This window comes from Vanacampus margaritifer, chromosome 3, assembly GCF_051991255.1.
Source record: "Vanacampus margaritifer isolate UIUO_Vmar chromosome 3, RoL_Vmar_1.0, whole genome shotgun sequence".
NCBI lineage: Eukaryota > Metazoa > Chordata > Actinopteri > Syngnathiformes > Syngnathidae > Vanacampus > Vanacampus margaritifer.
The window spans coordinates 18,245,799-18,266,551 of record NC_135434.1 but is presented as its reverse complement, the minus strand read 5'-3'; the positions used below and the strand labels follow the sequence as shown (position 1 = coordinate 18,266,551).

The 20,753-nt window shown below is 41.4% G+C and overlaps 3 protein-coding genes across 4 annotated transcripts; 1 reads left to right on the top strand and 2 right to left on the bottom strand.

The window, feature by feature from the left end:
- Positions 1-539: 539 nt before the first annotated feature.
- On the bottom strand, positions 540-2,476 carry iscua (iron-sulfur cluster assembly enzyme a). The gene is made up of 5 exons (XM_077561443.1): positions 2,190-2,476; positions 1,428-1,541; positions 1,251-1,361; positions 1,094-1,172; positions 540-964 (listed from the first exon to the last, which is right to left on the bottom strand). Exons 1-5 carry the CDS (start codon positions 2,277-2,279, stop codon positions 876-878), a joined length of 483 nt encoding a protein of 160 aa, XP_077417569.1. The 5' UTR covers positions 2,280-2,476; the 3' UTR covers positions 540-875.
- Positions 2,399-9,915, top strand: sart3 (spliceosome associated factor 3, U4/U6 recycling protein). 2 transcript variants are annotated; one of them, XM_077561440.1, is made up of 20 exons: positions 2,399-2,654; positions 3,738-3,864; positions 3,975-4,079; positions 4,162-4,346; positions 4,521-4,626; positions 4,918-5,042; positions 5,145-5,300; positions 5,641-5,779; positions 5,858-5,965; positions 6,040-6,117; positions 6,190-6,248; positions 6,418-6,527; positions 6,605-6,717; positions 6,791-6,867; positions 6,955-7,126; positions 7,606-7,635; positions 7,714-8,060; positions 8,661-8,813; positions 8,894-9,078; positions 9,162-9,915. In XM_077561440.1, the coding sequence occupies exons 1-20, from the start codon at positions 2,457-2,459 to the stop codon at positions 9,322-9,324; spliced, it is 2,736 nt and encodes a 911-aa protein (XP_077417566.1). In that variant the 5' UTR covers positions 2,399-2,456; the 3' UTR covers positions 9,325-9,915. The 2 variants fall into 2 exon arrangements, with proteins under 2 accessions (XP_077417566.1, XP_077417565.1); XM_077561439.1 differs by having other exon boundaries at positions 2,401-2,654; positions 7,606-8,060.
- A 399-nt stretch (positions 9,916-10,314) lies between these two features.
- On the bottom strand, positions 10,315-12,337 carry ficd (FIC domain protein adenylyltransferase). Its single transcript, XM_077561441.1, has 2 exons — positions 11,780-12,337; positions 10,315-11,679 (listed from the first exon to the last, which is right to left on the bottom strand). The coding sequence occupies exons 1-2, from the start codon at positions 12,048-12,050 to the stop codon at positions 10,598-10,600; spliced, it is 1,353 nt and encodes a 450-aa protein (XP_077417567.1). The 5' UTR covers positions 12,051-12,337; the 3' UTR covers positions 10,315-10,597.
- Positions 12,338-20,753: the final 8,416 nt, after the last annotated feature.

Below are 20,753 nucleotides of genomic sequence, written 5' to 3'. Positions count from 1 at the left end.
ATTGGTCAGATTATAACAGATTGCTGCAGTTTTTGTTCTGAATGTAGAGATGAAATTTGGCTGTTGTTCTCTGGTGGGTTACAGGGTCTCGATCACCCGAAAATCTTGTAAAATCCTAAACTATTTGCCTTACAGGAAGCTGTACAAACAAAAGCACTAATATGGGAATATGAATTGCTGATTCATTTATGTATAAAAATGCATCCTATATCTCTTTGTGGCCCTCGGAGGAAAGTTTGGACACGACCGTTTTAGAGTCTTAAAGGAACCTGACAGGCATGTTTTTGGAATATGGGAGAAATCCTTAGTCGAGATGACCCATACAAGCAAGGACAGAACTTCCAAAGGTCTGAGTCCTAATTAAAACCCCCAACACACTTCATCACAGATGTATTCCCTCAGAAGTTATTGATATGGTGTGATTCTTTTGTATATTAGTTGTGTTAAAACTGTGGAATTGCTAAACATTTAACAGAAATCTTTTCTTTATAGTTGGTGCATTGTTGTCAACCTTTTTGACAGCACACGATGAATACAAATTTTTGTTGTAATATTGACCTTTAATTTCCAGTTTCAAAATCTCCATCACACAGACCCATTACAAATGTGAATAAAATTGATGTACACACGATATAGCGTTTTTGTCTATATAATATTTGGTAAGTATGCAATTGATGCTTTAAAAAAAAAAAAGTTTATATGCATCACAAATGTAAATGATTTTGAGCAATAGGTTTATTACATTATTGAAAAGCAATTATCCATAATCTCTCAGGAAGAAAGCGGTTCAACACTTCCTGTACAGTCCTGTGACAACATACATGACACATCCCTGAGGTACACCGACCCATTATAGATAATTCAATGACGACAAATTAACCACTGGCTTTGACACTCTGCTCCTCTTTGTTTTGTTTTATTCTGTAGTCTGACAGGGCTGCTTTTAGAGCGTCTTCTGCAAGCACTGAAACATGAGAAGAAAATAGTGAGTAGATTTCTAACTGAGGTGACACCTAAAAATTTTTAAACAACATCTGCCGTTTAGCATCAATTTATGCATTTAAATATCTGTTCATGTTGTGTCGTTGCTTACTGGAACAATGAAGCTTGACAGGCGGAAGGCAGAGTTCTTTTGCAATGTCGGTGTTCTTGATCCTCAAAGCTTCATCGATCTGCAGGAAAAAAGACGAAAGCAACTTCAATTGATACAAGTCAGAGTTTTTCAGAAATGTTGGATTCTTTCTACTCACCGACTTCCCTTTCACCCACTCAGTCGCGAGAGAGCTGGAAGCAATGGCCGAGCCGCAGCCAAATGTCTTAAATTTGGCGTCCACGATCTTACCATTTTTATCCACTTCAACCTACAGATCAATGAAGCAGTTGATCCGCTTGATAAAAAGCAGCATTTTTCTGGGGGGGGGACTTACTTGGAGTTTCATGACGTCGCCACAAGCTGGTGCGCCCACTAAACCAGTCCCCACATTTTTGGCATTTTTATCCAAAGAGCCCACATTTCTTGGGTTTTCATAGTGGTCCAAAACCTTCAGAAGAATATAAGACCTGTTTATTATAGCACAACTGGTTTGTTTAGCCATCCATGTTTGAAGAGCTGTTACAGCATTTATTCAATATTCATTCCATCCAGGTGAAGTTCGTGACTCATATGCTCTTTGTCCTCACTACAAAATAATTCAGCTCACTAGTGGAACCATTATCTTAATTTTAACTTATTTACCCAAACCTAATACGCATTAGCAAGACTGTTAGGCCTAACTAGTAGGCATATGTCATGCACTAGAAGCCTTCTGGACACTACTTGTGACAACACTAATAAGGCCCACTAGTAGCATGTTTGTTCTGTTAGTAGGCCTATGTCAGTTTGTCAAAGTTGTCCGAGTGTGCAGAAATGTCATACATAATAAGGCATTGGTGGAAAACTAATAACGACAATAAGACACATTTATACTAGCAGTGCGCTAAATTGACTTACTAGTCGAGGACAAAGACGTACTAGGTCATTGACTTTTAAGCTGGATATCAAAGATATCGATTAAATGCCAAAACGGCTTTCCTGAAAACACGGTTACTGAAACAAACAGGCAGCACGCACATGAGCTAACGACACGACAAATGCTATGGAGCTTCGTTGCAATACATAAATAATGAGGCCAAGCGGTCCATTTGATTACCTTCTTGTGATATGAGCAGAGAATCTTTAGCTCTGGACAGAGTAGCCTTGTATTCAACAACAACGCAGACTTTCGTAAGGCCATCGCCATGTTCAGAAACCGACAAGATCCGGAAATGTACGAGTAGACACGAGTCAAGCGGGTTTGTTGATAAACACTGGGGTCGGGGTCCGCGGGGTCGGAGCGCCCACTAGTGGCCCGCCTTTGCTAGTACAACTGGGGACTGGGAGCTTTTGGGCTTGTTACCAGGCAGACAACCTTTTCAACATGGCAGCGGCGAGCAACGCAGAGCCTACGCATTTGCAAGATATGGAAGAGGACGACGCGGAGATGGACGAGCAGGAAATGGACTCGGAGAGCGACGGCGAGGAGGGCATGGGAGAAGACAATTCGGACGACGAAGAGGACGAGACGTCAGAAGACGAGAAGGAAAATGAAGCCGAGATCCAACGCCTGGAAGAGCAGGTAACTCTTAATTTTAGTGACGCTAGCCGAGTAGCTAAAGGCGAATGAATGAGTACGAAACTTCGCGAGTGAAAGCTTGCTATGCCATTTGCAAGGCATTCGCGTTGGATTGGAGCAAACAACTGTTGCCTCAAGTTGTTTGAATGGGTTTCATTTACGACATAATTGGCGTGACGTGATATTATTGCTAACTGGTCATGACTGTACACGCGCCTCGCGTTTTCTTTGTGACGTCACAGCTTCAGGACGAAAGTGTGAATCGAATGTCCAAATGGTCACGTGTTAGTAAATGCGCATTTCTTCATATTTGGGTCAGTGTCCTAAATGTTGTCCAAGTTCGAACAGCAACACAGGAAATAAATAACAAAGTTTGTTTTTTTCTACACGCACTCAATTTTCACGCAAACTTAAGCAGAAATACTGTATACGTTGTAGTTCCGTTTTATTGATAATAAAGTTTTAAATCGGCTACGTAGACTGTAGCTGTGGGCATTTTAGTGTATTCTGTGCAGTCAAATTGAAGTAGTTATTGTATAATTGAGGGATGTACATTTGGATGGAACTCGGATTCATCAATCAATCAAAAAATAATTGACAGATTAATCAATGATTAAAATAAGGGTCAGCGAGCAGCTCTAGAATTTAAAAAAAAAGTGCAGCTAAGCCGTGTGATCGGAATTGGTACTATTGACCAATCTCACTCATGGATTATCAGTATCGTTGTCGGCAGCATAAAACCCTGATCAGATGACCCCTAATATATAAGAAAACACTCTACAAGGAAGAAACTAAACAGAACCCAGACCATAAATATAAAACAATCAAATAAAAAAACAGTTTTATGGTGGCAATTGGGCGCCTCATTATGCAATCACACAGGTTTTGACTGCAACGTTCATAACCTTTGAGTCGAAACGTAGTATGTCAGTACCATTGTAAACTGAGGACTTCTCTTGATTAGTAAAAAAGACATGAAAGAAAGATGAGTTTAACGGTGTCTCACTATTAGCGTTTAACGACATGTTAGCTTGTCAAAAAGATACAGATCCCAGATGTTGAAAGATACTGTTCTGTGTTTTCTAGCTATCGATCAATGCTTTCGACTACAACTGCCATGTTGACCTCATCAAACTCTTGAAGCATGAGGGTGAGCTTCTTCGTCTGCGAAAGGCAAGGCAGAAGATGAGTGAACTTTTTCCTCTCACAGAAGGTCAGTGTACATCCACTGCAGACCCAGACTAAAAAAAAAACAAGTCTAAAAAAAAAACCAAGTTGATCTGTATGAATTGTATACTTGACCTCTTCTGTGTGACCCCACAGAGATCTGGCTAGATTGGCTCAAGGATGAGATTCGCCTGACTGAAGAAGAACCAAATCGAGAAAAAGTGAATGAACTTTTTGAGAAAGCTATAAAAGACTACATTTGTGAGTGCATATTGGCAAACCAGAGATTCGACATCTAGTTATATCACAGTCCTGACATTCAACGTCTTGTTGTCACACTCAGGCCCAGATATCTGGTTGGAATATGCCCAATATTCTATTGGTGGCATGGGATCGCCAGGTGGCATTGAAAGGGTGAGATCCGTTTTCGAGAGAGCCATCACAGCTGTTGGGATTCACATGACCAAGGGGCAAACTGTGTGGGAGGCGTACAGAGAATTTGAGAATGCCATTCTGGCCACAGTACAGGTCAGTCTTGTCTTCATTAGCAACATATAAAACAGATGTCCCCAGTCGAGGTTCATATTGTCGTCATTTGCTTCATATCAGTGGCATTTCTTTTTGTTAATGCGTTTGGATGAGCTCACTTTCCTTGTGGTCATTTTGTTGGGTGGTTCATCCTCTCTATTGTCTTCCTTTCAGCCTCCTCCTGGCAAGATTCCCAGCCACGACGAGCAAGAGCTGCTGAACAAGCAGCTTCAGCGCATCCACACGCTGTTTCGCCGCCAGCTGGCCATCCCCTTAATGGGTAAGGATTCCTCCTCTTGCTCCAGATGGGGTGCTGCAAAATGGGCAGCAGTCTGGTTTGTGTGGGCTGGAGGAATTTACAGTACATGACTCATGTTGAGAAAAAATGGTCACAATCAAATTTGAAGAGATTAAATGTAATCAAGTGAACAAAATTCGACCCATTTTTTTAAACTCATTTTTACGAACCTTTAACAAATTACGACCTACCGTAAAGCATTCTTATTCTTATTTTATTGATTATGTACTGTACATATGTGATTTATGTTTTATATACATTTTTTTCCATTAGACATGGAGGCAACATATGCAGAATATGAAGAATGGTCTGACCATGGGCCACCTGATGAAATGTTGCATCAGTACAAAACAGCTTTGCAGCAGAGGGAGAAGTACAAGCCTTTCGAAGAGTCACTGGTAACCAACCACCAATAAGGATTCAGACTTGAGTTACCGGCTGGGTCACATGATTTTGAATACTTCTCCTGTATTTTTTCTTCTTTGGTTGTCTTGTTGCAGCTGGTGGCAGAGACGCCTAAACTGGCCGAATATCAGGCCTACATCGATTTCGAAATGAAGTTAGGAGACCCGGCCCGCATCCAGATGACGTTTGAGCGGACTCTGGCGGAGAACTGCCTGGTACCGGACATGTGGATCAAATACACCACATATCTCGTGAGTTTTTATCCGGATTGGGGCTCTCAGTTAGGCTGCCAGGTGACTTAACTGGCTGTGAATGTTGTGCTCATCAGATTACTTTTGTTGAAGTCAAAAAGTTTTGTAATGTCATGCAAGGTTCCCCCCCAGACAAGTCCTGGTTGTCAGGAACAGACTGGGAACAAGAAAAGTCGGTCTACCCGCCAGGCCTTTATAGCACTGGGGGAAGCCCTGATCATGGAGTTCTCAAATGCAATTGGTTATAACAATATTGTATCTGAAAACAACGGCAGTATTGTCTTGTGATGTAAGAAGACCACCACGTCCATATCTCAGGTGCTTTCTTTGGCCTTTCTAGGACCGTCAACTGAAAATCAAGGATCTGGTTCTCTCCACTCATGATCGTGCTGTCAGAAACTGCCCGTGGACTATGACTCTGTGGAAGAGCTATTTGCAAGCTGTAGAGAGGCACGGGGGCACTCATCCAACTGTTTCAGGCAAACACTTGGACTAATTGACGTACATTTGACATGTCTGAGAATGACGACTGAACGAGACCCCGATGTTTTCCACAGATTTGTTTGAAAAGGCTTTGAATGCAGGCTTCATTCAAGCTCGGGATTACGTGGAGATCTGGCAGGTTTATCTGGACTACCTGAGGAGACGTGTGGATTTCAGCCAAGGTGAGAGCAGCACCGATGAAATCAGTACCGTGTGCGTTTGGAAACATTCATGCATTGTCCTCCACATGTCACAGAGTCAAGTAAAGAATTGGAGGAGCTACGAGGGTCTTTCGCTCGCTGCCTGGACTACATGAAGCAAGATGTTGAAGAAAGTAGGTGAAATGTCACTCAGAAAGTTCTGTTGGAGGGAATTTCCAGTCTAACCCTTTGTGTCACGACACTAGGATTTGGGGAAAGTGGAGACCCTTCCTGTAATATAATGCAGATCTGGGCAAGGATAGAGGTGAGTTCTGTTACCATGGCAACTGTTACGAATGGATAGCCCTCCTTTGTATTTGCTGTTTTGTGTCCGTCTGTATCAGGTTTATACAAATACGATAACAACTTTGGGCTTGTGAAGCCCTTTGAGACTCATCAAAATGTTTAGCTCGTTTCGTTTGTCCTCCTCACAGGCCCTTCATTGTAAAAACATGCAAAAAGCCAGAGAACTGTGGGACAGCATCATGACTAAAGGGAACGCCAAATACGCCAACATGTGGCTGGAGTACTACAACCTTGAAAGGTCTGCGTCATGTCGAAAGTGTGATAACAAACAAAGTCTGCAGCCACGGTCACTTGTGTTTGGTACCTTCTCTTCAGAGCGTACGGAGATTCTGTCCACTGTCGAAAAGCGCTTCACAGAGCAGTCCAGTGCACCTCCGACTACCCGGAACACGTGTGTGAGGTCCTGCTCACTTTTGAGCGAGTGGAAGGTGAGCTCTCCCACACATAGGACAGAATGATCTGACGTTTGGGGAGATTTTCATACTGTATCTTTGCATCCAGGCTCTTTGGAGGACTGGGATGTGGCAGTCCAGAAAACCGAGACTCGTCTAAACAGAGTTAATGAGCAACGGGCAAAGGTTTGGAGCAGAGAGCAGCATTTCTTTAAGCATGGTTCTCTTTACGAAGCTTTTGATTCTCATGAGTATCTTCGGCCTGTTTGTTAGGTGGCAGAGAAAGAAGCCATCCAGGCTCAACACGAGGAGGAACAATTTGAGCAGAGGCGGAAGGCCAGGGCGGACAAGCGGACTCAGAAGAAAGTTCCGAAAAGGGGACGATTTGTGGAGAAGAGGAAAGCAGAACACGGGCTGGGCCAGGAAGAGTGGACTGACCATGCAGGTAATTTCGATGCTTAATGGAGCTCCGAAAACAACCTTGTTGAAATTAGAATTTAAAAGAATTATTTTCAAAGATCCTCCAAGAAATAACATACAATATGCAGCCTATTCCATGAACCAACTCTGATTGGCTGATGGAAGTTTTTTCCCACTGGTTGTTGGTCCCTTGCTCTTTGCACTCTGAAATCACTTTGGCAGGCCCTCTCCTATTAGATGCGCCTTCTGACTTCATTGCGAGAGAAGTCTTGAATTAAACTTTTTTTTTTTCACGTTGCATGCCCACCTCAAGCCCCCATAACACATACACAACAAATGGGTTAGTACACGGTGCAGTGTGAAAATGCCCATTTTCCCCCTCCCAAATACAGCTTTACAGACCATAGCTGATTTGTGATGAATCATTTATTGTGGTCTCAAACGAACGATTATTTTAATAAGTGTGGAAAAATGTTCTTATATGGTTTCCTCTGTCACTGATAGCACAAGCTCCTAAGCGACACAGAGGAAATGGTGAGCCAAGCAAAGAGGAGCACATAAAGACTCTTAAACTTGACGTCTGTGAGATGACGGCTCCTCCTGGCTATAAAGGTTCAACAGGGCCTGGATACAACAAAGCCCAGCAGGCCAGTGGCCAGAAGCAAAGCAACGATAATACGGAGTTTCGGAACGATGACAACAGCGTGTTCGTTAGCAACCTGTCGTACACCCTGGAGGATCCCGAGGCCAAACTGAGGACACTCTTTGAGACATGTGGATCTATCAAACAGATTCGCCTCATCTCCACCAACAAAGGGACCTTCAAGGGCTATGGCTATGTGCAGTTTGAAAACTGCGAGTCCGTCTCGGAAGCTCTCAAACTGGACAGACGGGAAGTGGAGGACAGGCCTATGTTTGTGTCGCCATGTGTAGACAAGAACAAGAACCCAGACTTCAAGGTAAATATGAAATACAGTTCATCGCGGGATACATTCCTGACCGACCCAAAATAGAGAGACCTTATAAAAAAAATGAACTTGTATACTTTAAAACTCATGAACAATTGCTTAAAGGGGAAGTCAAGCTAAAATTGTCTTTATAATATGTTGTATGAACCCCCACTACACTAAACTCAGCATTCTGATGAATCTGGTTGTTTTGAAATATGAGTTAAGCAGCAAAATCCACCCGTTTTTACCCCTTTCAGGGGGCGGACATTTTGCCACTTGCTCACAGTTGCTCAGGGTTCAGGTAACGACCACCACTGCTCAGCTTGCAAATGTCACATAATCAAACTCAGATAACAGGTGAACTGTTATTGGTCGTTACCTGAGCAACTGTCATTTTCAGTCGACAGCAAATGGCAAAATGTAGTGGATTTTGATGCTTAATTCATATTTTACAAACGTAATATTTATCAGAATATCGTGCTTATACTAATGGAGCTGTATAGAACATGTAAATATATTTTTTTAGGTTGACGTCCTCTTTCAATAACTGTGCAATATATTGTAGGTAAAATGTGTCACGTTATACAAATGACTACTTCACATCTGTAGGTGTTCAAGTACAACACATCTATGGAAAAACACAAAATCTTCATCCAAGGCCTTCCATTTTCCTGCACCAAGGAGCAACTGGAAGTAATCAGCAACAATCACGGCACCATTAAGGAAGTTCGTCTCGTTACATTCCGTTCAGGAAAGCCCAAGGTGAGACTCGGAAATGCAAATCAGTGATCATGAGAGTGCTGAGGACACATCTGACCTTCTCTGATTGTGGGCTTGTGCAGGGTCTGGCGTATGTTGAATTTGCAAATGAAGCGCAGGCTTCTCAGGCAGTGTTGAAAATGGACGGCATGTGCATAGACGGGAACAAAATCTCTGTTGCCATAAGCAACCCTCCTCGCCGAAACACGAGCAAGCCTGGTCCCAGTCAGCCCACCACAAATCTGACGCCTCAACATCTTCACGGCGCGTAAGTTTATGATAGGCCTATTCAATCCTCTCGTGTTGCAGCTTTGCGTAATTTTGTCATTAAACATTTTTTTCCCCCCCCAGGAGAGGGCGAGGACGCACACAGTTGTCATTGCTCCCTCGCTCTCTGAATCGCCAGAGTGGTCCCGCAAGCAAAGTGGAGAACGGGACGGCGTCGAAGGAAGGTTCCGGAGATGCAAAGCCTCTGTCCAACGCGGACTTTGCTAAGATGCTTCTGAAGAAGTGAAACGATGCTCACCGGTTTCACGCTGAAAGCCATCATGTGATCCTTTCAAGAATAAGTATTTGCGACTTTGACTTTCTGCAAATGTCAGCCTTCTCGTCATTGCTCCTGCGAGATTGCCTTAAGTGCAGAACTGCTGCCCTCCACCAGCCCCCTTTCACCCAAGAACACCTTTGACCCTCGTCGTTTTTACTTTCCTTCCTCTCTGTTGGTTGTGTTGAAATGTTGCAGTCAGTTTTTATGAAATACGTGTATAATACAGTACATGTTTGTAAATATGTTTGAAAAATTGTAGACACCATTTTCCCAACTTGAATATTTTGTTATTTCAATGAGACATTGGATCGACAACATTGTTAAGAAACGTGCTGAATAGTGAGTTTGTGTACATAAAATATCAATACATACCTATGTTACAGAATTGTGCTAAAATATTTTTGTTAGACTTTGTGGATTTAAAGACAACCATTTCAACATTTAAAGGAATAAAATGGTCCAACATTCTCTTGACATGTGATCCCTCTTATGTCAGCCAAATTTTTGTTCTATTTAAAATGTCACAAGAGGCATAATAAATTAACTGGATGGGGCTGACTTTCTTCAAGCACTCACATTTAATTTCATATCTATGCACTATTGCCAGTGTTGATCAGTCATAGTACATTACAGTTGTCGGCTACATAGTATAAAATATAGCTTGTCTGATAATGACAATTTGTAACATTCTCTAGATGGAATATAAGCTATATAAAGTGCTCACCACAGTGGCCTAATATTTTCAGTACACATTCTGTGTGGAAGTTTTATATACTACAATAAATACAATGTTTAATGACATAGAAAAACATAACAGCTAGGTAATGGTTTGTTAATCCATATGTATTACCTTTGTTTTCGAAAATGATAAGTGTCATGTTATAAAATAAATATATCGACCTAACCGGGGCAATACTTAGTGTGGTGTTATTTCAAAGTGCATTTAAAAATGATTCATGACGGAGTTAATATCTCTTTATTTGCATAAAATAAATAATCAACTGATGAAAGTGCTTATTATATTCTTACCACAAGAAATCTGTACTACAATCAGAACTGTCAATTGTAGAAGCTTCTAAAGTGAAACTTTCGTCAAAAGTCACAACTTCTAACTTCCCTTGCATGGAATTGAAAACACCTCTTCCCAGTTCAGCAGATAGAAGACAGAAGAAGCATAAGCTGATGGAAATGATCTCTTAGGGTAAAAACTTGGCCTTACAATTGCCCTCCAATCACCAAATCAGTTGTGAACTGGGATGGTGTGTGTGCAATCAGGACAGGCGTGGTCCTGCCCGACCCCCGGGAGCCCCACCGGATGCTCAGTGGTGGAGATCAACAAAGTGTCCAGTGTTATCTCGGTGCATTTGGCAATGAAACGAATGAAGGGACGCACGTCACCCTCGTTGGCTGTGTCTAGAGCGGCGTAGTACTCGGCCCTTTGCTCTTTGCGAATGGTGATGGGCGGGTATCGCGCTTGCATGAGCACCAGGTTCATCAAGAGCCGCGACGTGCGTCCGTTGCCGTCCACGAACGGGTGCACGTAGACCAGTTTGTAGTGAGCCAGTGCGGCGTACTCCACCGGGTGCAGCTGCAAGGCGTCGTCCGAGTTGAGCCACTGGACCAGCTCCTGCATGTGCCGCTGCAGGTCCTGAGGGTGCGGCGGGATGTGATGGCCTACAAACACTTGGTTGGTGCGCAGGCGCCCTCCCTCCACAGGGTCCACGTAACCCAGCACTCGTCGGTGGATCTCCAGGATGTCATTGACGCTGATGGTTCCCATTCTGGACAACAGCGTGGTGTTGATGTACTTCATGGCTGCGTCCACACCGATGGCCTCATTTTGCTCCTGCAGGCTCTTGCCGGGGACGGCGTAGCGCGTCTCGATGATGTGACGGATCTCGGATAAAGTGAGAGTGCTGCCCTCTATGGCCACTGTGTGGTAGATGTGGTGGTAGTACGTCTCCTCCATCACCCGACGTAGCGCAGAGTTGCCTTTAGGAATGGACATGAGCCTGCGCACCTTATTGTCAATTATGCCAAAGTGACGCTGGTCAATCTCTTCCACCAATGGCAGGGTGCGATCTCGACTCACCAGTGCCCTCTTGTTACAAGGTGAGATGGCCAAAGCCTTGGTGTACAGGTGGTCCGCCTGGACCACGTCCTTCTCCTCCTCCAAAATAGTCCCCAGCTCGGTCAGGGCATCCACATAGTCTGGATTCAGGCTGAGCGCATGCACCAGCAACTTGTGGGCTTTCCCCCTCTTGCCGTGTTTCCTCATCTCCTGAGCCTGCTGCATTGCTGCTCGGGCCTCAAAAATCATCTCTAGATCACAACAAGAGACAAGCAATATTACACAACGGTTTTGTTACGTGGCGAGTCAGTGGGCATTTTGTAACGTTTAAAAAGATACAGATGGCGGTACCTTTACTCGGCTTGGACCTCAAAGGCAGCAGGTCGAGACCGGTGAGAGGGACGGTGAGGCCGGTGGTCTGCACTGCTGGGGGCTGATGGGAGCTCCCCCACAGCCGGCAGCGAATCTGTGCGATGGCATTCAGGGAGCCACAGCAATGCTCCTCTACTCCGACCAGGGGCGTCAGCAGGGCCACCAGAGAGCCCAGGAAGACACACAGAAGCGGGCCCCATCCTCCGAGGAGACGGTCGCTAGTGTATCGCCACGCCGTCACAACCGCCATGACAATTTCGGGTTATATCCTCCATTCTTTATGTCCACGCCACACTTTGTACTTGTACCCCAGCTTGGGAGCTGAGCCTCGAAACTGGCGCACCAACAACACATCAATGTTGAGCCTAACCCGATTCGTTAACCAGTCCCTTTGTTCACTAGCTTTTTCTGCGAAACTTTCTAATACGCTGGCCTACGAGAATTATCTAAAGACAAACGTAAGTCTTACAGCTGTTTACGCGGCACTGGGCTAGAAAACCATCGGCGTTTTTCGTCTGGACCTGCCAACATACAGCGAAATCATTGGCCAGTGGTAAATAGAACGACGACTACGATTGGTTAAAATCAAGCAATACAGAAAATAATCGTAGTCGTTTTTGATTGGATGATCAGGTGTGTCTAGGACTGCCCTTTATTTCGTCTGTCAGGTATCCCATCACAAGTCCAATGTGACGTAAACGATAGTAGGTAAAATATGCTATCAATTATACACCAGTTTAATAAACAACAGAGTGAAAATCAATTTAATGGTCAAGTTTATTCAACATAATTTCATTTAATTTCATCCATGGCTCCGTACTGCAGCTCTTGAATTCTTTGCTATGGAGACAGTGTATCAAGTGCAATTTTAGATATAACACAAAGAGGGCAGCAGTGTATCGTTTTCCAAACCACACTGTTGCGAGAGTTTGATCGTGTTTTATTTCCCAACCATACAGCCAAGGCATGTGATTTCACATTACAAAAAAATCGCTTAAAACCCCACTAAACAAAGATTTCACCAAAATATATGTAATTTCAATTCATATTATATATTGAAATAATGATGATCTTGTCCATATTTTTCACAAATTTACTTAGTGTGTGATGGAATTACCTATTCTGTTTAGAATGGCAACAGGTGGCTGCACATGTTCAATATGAAGGCTACCATCTGCCATCTAGTGGAAGCGCATTTAATCGTTCTGCGTGTCACTGTACGTGGCTGGCATGGAGAGATGAACTGAAATTATAGAACAATAATTATAAACTCATTAAGTAAAACAGTGAAACTGATCTCGTCTTTGTACTTGTGTTCAAACTAAAAGTAGGCTCTTAAATTTACTGAAGCACAACACTAAAAAAAAAGTTTTGATTGTTCCTGTGTTGATGATTTGCCTCAATGTCATGTTATTTATAAACCAAACGTGCTGAATTAACTTATGATCAAATCATTAAACAATTCTCCTAAATAATGCCATGTGTGCGGGATATCTTGCTTTTCCAAATTTGCTGTCATCGTCGTTTGGTCGCTGGTTCATGTTCTCAACCTCACTGCTAAGTTTTATTTCTGCTAAAAAAGACCACAAATCCTATTTAGTGATCTTAACTGCGGTTGACTTGACCTCACTCTGTTTACGTCACGCCGTCATCTGCAGAGTGAAAAAAAGGAATTGAGCCCATTTTGACAAATGAGGGAAAGTACAAATATTGCTTTTCAAATGGAGGGAGTTCAAGAGCAAAGTTATCAGACAAATAAATACATAAATAAAGTAAAGCAGAGATACCTGAAAAACAATGTCAATAACTTTATAGTTTCTCTCCATTGGTTAAGAACCACTACTGTCAGCATATCATAGTCTACAACTCCTTTATGCTTAAAAAAAAGTATCAAACATATTCACCAAATGACAGTTTGTGACTTGCATTGTCATAGCAATCCCAAACAAACATGCCAGTTCATGAAATTTCTCCTTGTTAAAATCTCTCTTGTATCAAATTTGAGCACTATCGTCATAAAAATGCTAATTGGGTATGAGGGAGGTCCTAGACTAGACCATGTAATGTGGTGTGGTAATAATGTCTGCTAAGTGTAATGAAATAATGACTACTGTGACTCCTCACATAATAATGTCATTATTATGAGAGGCCGCCCAAGGGATTTTGTCAAAATCATTTTGGGGCCAGGCTCCTGTCATTTATGGGCCCTTTAGAATTGTTACCTTTCTCCCCTATTTCACCCTTAAATTCCTCTGAGTACGCATGTAATATAACTGAGTACACAAAATAATATTAATAACATTCTTGCCTGCTGGATAATGTGAACTTCAATTGGTTAGTCAGCCCACAACATAAGTAGAGTTGCACAAGTCTCCAAGAGATGAATCAAATATTAAATTAATACAATTACTGTGCAATACTTGAAATTGCATTTTTGATTGCACATGTCTACTTAAAAGCATGAGTTCTCGTGTTTTTCCTCAAATATTATGAGAGAGCTGTATTATTTACACAAGCACTCCGTATTGATGACTACATTAACATACAAGTAGTCATCAATTTATTGTATTACAAAAGTGCTTATTGGTTGTTCCGGTATTGGTTGTCACGGCCAGTGAGTGTGTAGGCCTACATACAGCTGCTGTGATCCAATTCCAAAGACGGTCTCTTGCTAATTCTATTTCTAGCCGTCCTTCATATCCTCTACACACTTTTATGAGATTTTATGACTTTTATTAAGGGATTTGATACTTTAATATGTGATGTCTAAATAAAGATAAATAGCCTTACTTGCATTGGCCAGCAGCTGTAAACCGCCGGTGGTAATGTAGTGTAGATTGATTCCTGGATGAATGCCAGAGCTGACATATCTTCAGCAGATGGCCATCGTGTGTTATCAGCTCTAAATAGCTGATACTATCACACACCCAGCTTGACGCTCTGCAGGAGCAAACGGTGGCCCCCAAAGTGCAGGGAACATATGAATGTTGATGTCATCATCTGTCTTTCAAAGCTTAGAGTCCCCGCTGTGTCTCTTACAGAGGTATCACCCTGGAGAATAACCTGTTGGAGTGTGTTTGATCTCCATTATTTTCTCACTTGTGTTGTTCATGTGCAATTGCACTCTGTAAAGGTTAAAAGGCAGACTGGAGACATTTTGAGTTGTTTATTGGGATTAATATTCCCTGTTTTATAATTCATGGACATGTGGGGGATTCTAACTGCTGTTTGTTGCATAGCAGCCCCAAACCAAATTGATATTAAAATAAAAAGAAAACAAAGCTAGTTAGAAAGCTAGGATCCTTGCTAACCTAGCTAGCTAGGATCCTAGCTGTCTTAGCTATCAAATCATATCTTAAATAGAATAATCCCACTGCACATGCTAAGGCAAGTAACTGATTACTTTTCTTTCCTTCATTCCTCCACTACAGGAAGTGAAAATGGAAAGTAGGAAGTTAATATCTTTTCAGACTTTTTACAAGACGTTTGGAGTGTGTCTGTGGGAATTTTTCTTCATCTGGGTGATCTCTGAGGTCAGATCATACTGATGTTGGACCTGAAAGAGGATTAGGCTCAAAGTCTCCACTCTAGTCCATTGCAAAAGTGTTTGATGGGGTTGAGTGAGGTTCCTAGTCCAACTTCTGATTGATTCATGAATGATTTAAGATATGTCTCGGGATATTTTTTTGCCTATATTGCACAGTGTATGTATTAAAATAATATACATAATACAGTGGTACCTCGGAGTTTGAACATAATTCGTTCCTGTGAAGTGTTCAAAGTCCGAATTGTTCAACCTCCGAAACATTTTCCCCCCATAGGAAATAATGTAAATGCAATTAACCCGTTCCCAAGCTCCAAAAACAGAAAATTCCTACTTTAATTTCTATTTATGTTTTTTTACATTTACAGTACAGTACAGTATTTAAACAATAAAAAAATATCTTACCTTTTTTGTTGTGGTGTGATGGCATCAGTGGATGATAAATGCTATGTTTATTGCTAGCTTTAGTTCAGTGCTGAGTTTGTGTATTTCACATTGGGCATATTGTTAGACTATTAAGCAGTCCTTGCATGCGTTGTTTAACGTCAGGCACATTGTTGAACAGCTAAGGGGGGTCCTCGTGCCAGTATTTACAGAAGTAGTCATAGTAGTTACAACTGCGCGATAATCTCCTTTCTAATTCCATTGTGGTTTGTAGCACTGTAAGTTTTTCTTTGTTGCCACTGGCACTGATGTCTTTCTTTGGGCCCATGACGAAGAAAATTGTCGTGGAAAAATCAAAATGCACTCGCGTGTATGGAGCACCTCTGGGAGTATTCACGACCTGACTGGAAATGAGCAGTGCATTTTCTCAACTACCGCGACGTGAGCATTCGGCATTGCTCGGCTTTGCTCAGCTTCACTCGGCTACCCGTTTTCAAGGTACGTTCGGCTTAGCTTGCTTTGTTTGGGTGTTCAAATTCCAAAAATGAGCTCAAACTCCGAGGCATTTTGAAACTCCGATTTTTTGGTTGAAGTCCGAATTGTACAAGTTCAGAGACGTTCAAACTCCGAGGTTCCACTGTACTCAGTTAAGTAGGTTAGATGCTGTCTTCAGGCAGGTCATTGTGTTATGATGATGTTGTGAGTTGCTTATGCCTTTACTATGTCCCTTATGACGATAATGTGATAATGTTGTCAATTGCTATGCAGTTGCTACACTCTAAAAACAGTTGGGTAAAAAATAACCCACCATGGGTCAAAAATGGACCGATCCTCTACTTGGGTCAATTTGACCCAACTCTGAGTCAAGAAACGGGTCTTTTAGTGTTAAAAAACAACTCATAAATATTGGTCAGATCCTTTACTTGGGTCAAATTAATCACTCTTAGTTTATCTAGAGTCGATTTTTTATTATTATATAGGCCTTTATTATGTCACATAAAATTGTGCATTGCCCGTAGCAAGAGTTACTAAAGGACATTTTTGTCAGTACGACGAGGTTTCTTAGCCGTGGTTCCCTTGAACACTACTATTCCATGCAAGCTTTCATTCATACAAGCTGTCTTCCATGTGTTCCGCATCCAAAGCTGCTTGCAGTAGTTACTATGTACTTTTGAGTTCTCCTCAAGGTTCTTAGTCAAGGTTTCTCCATCATGTGTTCTCTTTGAGGACATCTGAATCCATGCCTGCTTTCTCTTGTTACTTTGTAAAGACTATTTCCCAACTCCCATGTCTTGTCTGTGTTTGTCTAAATCCGCAGTTCTGAGGTTTGCTCGAATCTTGGCACAGGTCTTGCTGTGTGGTCTCCTCATGCTTGGGTGAGGACTGAGAAAATTGTCTATAGGTTGTGAAGAGGGTCTTCTGCCCAGATTTAGTCATAACTGTTTTAATTTCCTTATTTCCTCAGTAGAACTTTTATCTGTGGATGTGTCTTTGTGAGTGTTGTGATTTCCCCTAGCTGGCGGCATGTATGGGGGGCCTCCTCTATTTCAACACCAATAGACCGTTTGTCTGTACAGTAGTTGAAGTCAATGTGTTAGTATGATGTCTTTAAAGTATCTCATGTCCGGTGAACTCCGGGTGGGCTGTTTGCTGGTGGCTTTGTGGTACCGCCCTTCAAGATAGTATAAGAATGTTGTAAGTCTTCTATAATCTTCGCACTTGTGAGAGGCTGCAGCCATTGTCTGGAACTCACTTGTGCCCGGAATATTCTGTAGAAATAAAAGCTTCAAAGCAACTGTTCATCGATCTCCAGCCTGTATTCGGATAACCAACATTCTCACTACCCGAAAGAAAACGAACACGCGGAGGAAAAGATAATTTCCTTCAACAGTTGGAACGTGAGCGTGGATGGTTGTTTGTTTATATGTGCCCTGTGATTGGTTGGCCACCAATCCAGAGTCAAATGTGTACCCCGCCTCTCGTCTAACATCAACTGGGATCGACTCCAGTTCACCTGTGAGCCTAATGAGGACCAAGCTGTGTAGAGAATAGAATAGAAACAATATAAACAGGATTTATAAAAGGTATGCCGACATATTTTACCTTTCAACAGAATAAAAGAGCCATTGCTGAGGTATGAAGTCATCAGCCACATCAAACTCACAGAAAAGGATCTAGGTCTGGTATCCAGGGAATCCATGTAGGCATCTTGCTCCATTTTGATGAAGTGCTGCTCTCTTAGATCACACTAAGATTATGCAGAGAATGCGTTAACAAGGTACACCTGCAACCCGTACTGGCCAAAAATATCTGCTCAAACCAACTAAATTTAAAAGTTGGCGACAGACAAAAAGTGAGCGAGTACTTCCACCAAAATAGAAACGCTCTCCTTTGCAAGAGCGTGAGATGATTGTGACGTGCGTATTTGCCTTTCCAAAGCTGCGAGTGTGAGCCGACTGCATCTTTGTGTGTTGGCTTTTGCTACAAGGCGTCCGCCTCGCATGGCAGAGATGTATAAACGGCAATCTGCTGTGGCTCAGGAAGTGTGGTTTTCTGCTGTTCTAGTGATCCCTTCGAAAATCGGACTTTTATCATTTTACAAACTTACTTATAAGGTTTGTCGCAACAGTTACCCAGTTACTCTGCTGATGTCCACTTGCCAATTCCTATTTGATGCTTGATTCTTTGAAAAATAAATTGGCTTCCCCCTCAAGGTTTTGTGATCTCTATGATGTGGATTCTACTTACTTCAAAGTCATCCTTTTATGTGCTCTTTCCTGCTGCTGTGTCTTTTGCAAAACAGCAGTGAAGAGGAAATTAATGAAGATGATGTTTCCTTGAACTGATGTTTAATATAATAAGTGGAGGCTAAAGACAGCAAATTTGCTCAGCTCTATGGGTTCTGCTATTTGGCTTGGTTCCCGCTGCAGTTCCTTGGCCGTGTCCTTCTATTAGGTCTTAGAGCAAGGGTGTCCAAACGTTTTCCTTTGAAGGCTGCATGCAAAAAAGTGAAAGGATGAAAGGGCCACGTTGACATTGCCCGACTTTATTAGAGTTTTTCTCCATAGGTTTTGCACATTTCTTGAAACTGACATGACATTTTTAAAACTACAAGCTCATTTGGCCGAACAGAGTTACATTTGTGCACAACCTGCACAAAGTTCATTAGCAAAAGCACATATCTATCCCAAAACTGGTCACACATGCTTCACTCCAAGTTCCTTTCCCAAACAAAGAGTCAATACTGTCATTGGCTCATCTGCATTCACTTAGTGTTTTTGCCCAAAGTAACTTGGATGATTTTCCACAACACCATGGATCATCAGCAAAAGCTCATATCTCTCCCAAAACAGCTTACCTATGTGTCAAAATTGCATTTCTATGTCATACAAGTAGTCAGTGCCCCCAAAATGCATGGCATTGTGTGAGCACTGCAGGTCAAAATCATTAGGTGGTTTGTCACAACAGCAGAGGTGCTGCTAACAAAATACAATTATATTTTAAAATGAGGGGAAAAAATATTATTTTACAGGAGCAGTTTTCAAAGTTTGCAGTTTGATATACTCCACTCACAGTCAAGAAAATTGCAACACTTTTGTAGACACAAAGTTACTTACACATTAGAGTGCAACAAAGGAAAGTGTAAGCCGAAATCTATATATTCATGAAAAACTAATAACTAAAATGATACCTAGTGCACGGCGTAAATGAAGAACCAACTACTGTAACACTTTCACTACACAGTAAATTCTGTAGAGTAAATTTGACTCTATTTAGAGTGGGACCAAATAGACTCAATTTTAGAGTAATATTGACACTTGGAAGAGTGTAAAATAAATAAGTGAAAAATAAATAAGTGAAAAATAAATAATGTCTCAACCATCCTCGACACTGATCCGCTGTGATATGCTTGACTAATTTTGACAATTGAACAGATGATTTTGCATATGATGACTTACACACTGATATCCTGCTGACATGTTTTGTAGAGGACCGCCATTAGACTGAAAAACAAATAATCCAGTTTGATCAGGAAGATTTATTCATTTGAAAATTGTGAGCACATTGTGCTAACTGTAAGCTAAATGTACACAACCATTTACACAGATCCACTGAGGCAATTGAGACATGTACTAAGACATTGGCAATTTGATGAAAGCAATGAGAAATGCCATTCAGTTGAGACCAATTGTAAGGTAGTTTTGGATTTGTCCATGGTATTTTGAAAATGTCATCTCAGTTTCAAGAAACGTGCCAAAGAGAAAAACTGTAAATACGATGAAACCAATCAATCAAGCAATTGAGTATTATAGGTATTTTTGCTATTTAAAATAAATGAATAAATAAGTAAATAACACCTGTTAAAGTTAGGTATTTTTCATGATTTTGGGGTGGCCCACAGCCCTGCAGCCCACTACAAAACATCTGCTCCTGTCTTGAGCAGATCTCCACATTTAGAGCCAAAGCAAGAGTAATTAGTAATAAGATGACAATTGTTATAGTGGTGTTTATTTGATGATCTTAATCATGTATTTGATATGTTTGCAAATCAGACCTTGACACAGAAGAGCAGAAAGTGGAGGAAAACGTTTTTTTTTTGCTCCTGAAACTGAAATATCTTAATTCTTGAGGCATTCTAATTTAGAAAAATGTTGCTACTATTTTAGTTGTAAATAGCTTTTATGCATATCTATTTATGTAGCACCCCATAATAATAAAAATAATAATAACATTTGCACTTAACTCAATCAAAAAAAGTAATAAAAAACAATAATGCAAAAAATTTTACCAATAATATACTAAATATCCTGATTGATATTGTAGAAACATTTTTACAGATAATGTAATACTTTATTATATTATTGTGGGTTTGTTACATTTTCAGGTGGGTCTTTTTTTAACTTAAACACTGAAAATGCAAAACTTGGCATATAATGTGATATATATGTATACATTTTTAGGTTTTATTACATTTTTGATTGAACTAAGTGCATTCTTTTTTTTACATTTTCAGGACATTATTAC